This window comes from Austrofundulus limnaeus, unplaced genomic scaffold (assembly GCF_001266775.1).
Source record: "Austrofundulus limnaeus strain Quisiro unplaced genomic scaffold, Austrofundulus_limnaeus-1.0 Scaffold2484, whole genome shotgun sequence".
Lineage (NCBI taxonomy): Eukaryota > Metazoa > Chordata > Actinopteri > Cyprinodontiformes > Rivulidae > Austrofundulus > Austrofundulus limnaeus.
The window spans coordinates 13,338-16,299 of NW_013954886.1; the positions used below are offsets into that span (position 1 = coordinate 13,338).

Here is a 2,962-nt window from a genome sequence, read left to right on the forward strand (position 1 = left end):
CTTGTACTCAGTCTTGAAAAAACTGGTATCGGGACACCCCTAATCTTTATATATGTATGGGTATGTGTATATTTTTATATATGCCCTCCATGTATTTATCCATTTATTTTTCAGGTGAGCGGACAGATGTTGGGTGTGTGGTCCTGTGTTTTGTTGGTGTTTATTTAATATACTTCTAATCTCTATTTCAATCTTTCTAAAATGGAACCATCATGGTCTGTCCTGTGCAGAATGACTAAACACTAAATTATTTCTTTACTAAAACCTCTGTAACTTTGCTCCAGTTCATTTTAGCAGCGTGAATCTTTGCTCAGGTGATGTCCACAGGTGGATTTATGGTTTCCAAGAGTTTTTAGTCTGATTCATTATGGTTTTAAATGGGTTATATACTGTTTAATGAAAAAATTATTCAGGTGAGAGAGAGGAAAAAAAACATTTTCCATCCCCAATATGTCTAAAACCACAGCAGCTGTTTTAATACTGACACTTCTGATGAAATCTACCAACACTGAGGTGCAGTTTGATTTACACTGAGTAGCTCAGAGCTCCTTTAAATATACAATAAATACCACTCAGATTAAATTAAATATGATTTAAATTCTATTCAGCACAGCATCATGTATTAGTAACAAACAGGGGAGAACATTATGGGGTGAGCTTATTAAAACAGCTAGGAAACTCCAGGGAGGTCTGAACTCTTTCATTCTGAAAAAACAAAGATTGTCCCTGTAACAATAAATCATTTAATGAAACTATATTTTAATACAAATGAAATAAACAGAAAGCATATCTACCATTCATGTAGGCAAACAGTACTGGTTCCCTCCAGCTGTAGCAGGGTTTGTGCAGGAGGCTGTCTGAGCTGACAGCTCCTCTTTACTACACTGCTGAGAAACTCCACTTGCCATTCCAGAGAACAGTGTTTAATCTCCCAAGTGTGAGTTTCATCTTCGTTATTTAATTAAATCTACATTTGCTCTGAAAAAAAACTCCCCTTTTATTGTTCCCACATTAATGAAACAAGAGAAAAATAACAACAAATGGGACAAAATCCTGTTTAAACCTGTTGGTTCTGCATTTCTTTTGTCATTTTTATACAAGAAAGTTTGTGTTTTTCTGCTCGACTGATGATTTTAGATAACAGTGGTAGTTTAAGAAGGATTGCAGCTGAGCTACTTTACTGGATGGCAGCACGTGATGCTCCCTTTAAAGATGTGAAAATTACTCAGCATGTAAAGCCACCATATTAACGTATACAGATGGAAAAAAGACTAAAATCCAGAGTGTCCCTCACTTTGTCAATGAATTCTAAAAATTATGATTATTGTTATTATTTTAATATTTTTAAAAAGTTTGCATTTCATTCAAATCAATACAATTTCACAGTTTGAATTTGAATATAAAGACTTTTAGCTGTAGGTGACAGAAAGTGCAGGAGAAATAATGAGGTGGAACTTTGTGATCTAAATAATACATTTAATTAGTTCTGCTCACTACCTTTTTTTTCTATAAATAACAATATAAAATAAACTACTTAGGTTTGTATAAGCTGCAATATATTACTTCTGGAACATTTGCCGTCTTAAAATACAAAAGATTCATTTTTGCAACATTTATAGACGTGACTCCAAACAAAGAGGCTGTCCTTTTGAAGTTTTCTTTTTGAAAAAAAAAACAAAACTATAAAGACAGTCATGTAAAATTCACGTATCTTACATGTCACGTAAGATCATTAAAAAATATAAATATTCCTCTCTGACAGTCATTATGTTGTGCTTTAACTTCTTTATTCCCAAGGGGTTTTCTAGATGTTTTTTCTCTAAATCCCATGCTGAAATGTAACTGAGTGTATCTCAGCATTTATAAATTCTACTTAAATAATCTTGGTATCAAAATAAAGCTAACAGTTGTTATAGTTCAGCCTCAGAGCAGGATAACAGCAGCCGTGGTCAACAAACCCTTTGTTTCAGCTTCTATTGTTGTAAAATCAACACCAGCTCCAGTTTTGAAGGGAACCACATCACTTTCCTTCTCAACCTTGTTTTCTTTCAGTGCGTAAACTTGCCCCCAACGAGTTCCCCCACAAACTGTATGTCCAGAACTATACCTCAGCCGTCCCTGGGACCTGCCTTACTCTGCACAAGTGGCTCTTCACCACAGACGAAGAGGTTCTGCTCAGTGACAACCAGCTGGCTGTCAGCTACTTCTTTCACCAGGTGTGCACATGCAGGACGTCTGGCTGCTTTTTGTTCATCTCATTATGTCTTTATTTCTGTCGTCGCATGATTTACCAAGAATGCAGAAACACGTTGGAATAATGCACAGAAAGTCGCGTGTATGGTGGTCAATAATAATTTGATTCTGAGCGACAAACAGACAGAACTCAATCAGGAGACTCTGTCGGCTGATTAAATTATTATTGACCACCATACACGCAGACTTTCTGTGCATTATTCCAACGTGTTTCTGCATTCTTGATAAATCCTGCCAACAACGCCAATTTCCATTCTTCTGTTTGCAGGCCCTTGATGATGTGAAGAAAGGCTTCATCAAAGTTGAGGAGAAGTCTTATCAGCTGCAGAAGCTGGCAGAGCAGAAGAAGATGTCCATGGTTAGTCCCAAACTTGTTGTTGGTTTTCTATTGGTTTAATTTGAAGGTGGGCGGGATCATTTGTGGCAAATCGGCCAATCCAAACCTCGTGAAACGTCCAGTTTACCCCTTTCAGAATAAAAGCATTTCTTTTAAGTTGGTCAAACACTTTCTCTACCAAATTTTATTTGCAGTCATTTTTTATATTCTTTTTTAAATATGTGACCCGTCACATCAAAACGAGGATTGAGTCTAAAAGTGGGATATGGAGAAATAATCAAATATAGAGTTTTGATTAAAACATTTGCAAAAAGTGCATTTTGTCAAAACATAATGAATATTTTTTATTATTTAGAAATGTATTCATTTTAC

At 35.6% G+C, this 2,962-nt stretch overlaps 1 protein-coding gene across 1 annotated transcript in view; it reads left to right on the forward strand.

Annotated features, from left to right (window-relative positions):
• The window catches only part of LOC106511060 (sorting nexin-27), a gene marked incomplete at its 3' end in the record, with an annotated part of 15,752 nt that overhangs the window by 9,961 nt on the left and 2,829 nt on the right, over positions 1-2,962 (forward strand). Inside the window, 2 exon segments of the mRNA XM_013999800.1 lie at positions 2,053-2,216; positions 2,522-2,611. Of these exon segments, the coding sequence (XP_013855254.1) occupies positions 2,053-2,216; positions 2,522-2,611 (254 nt within the window).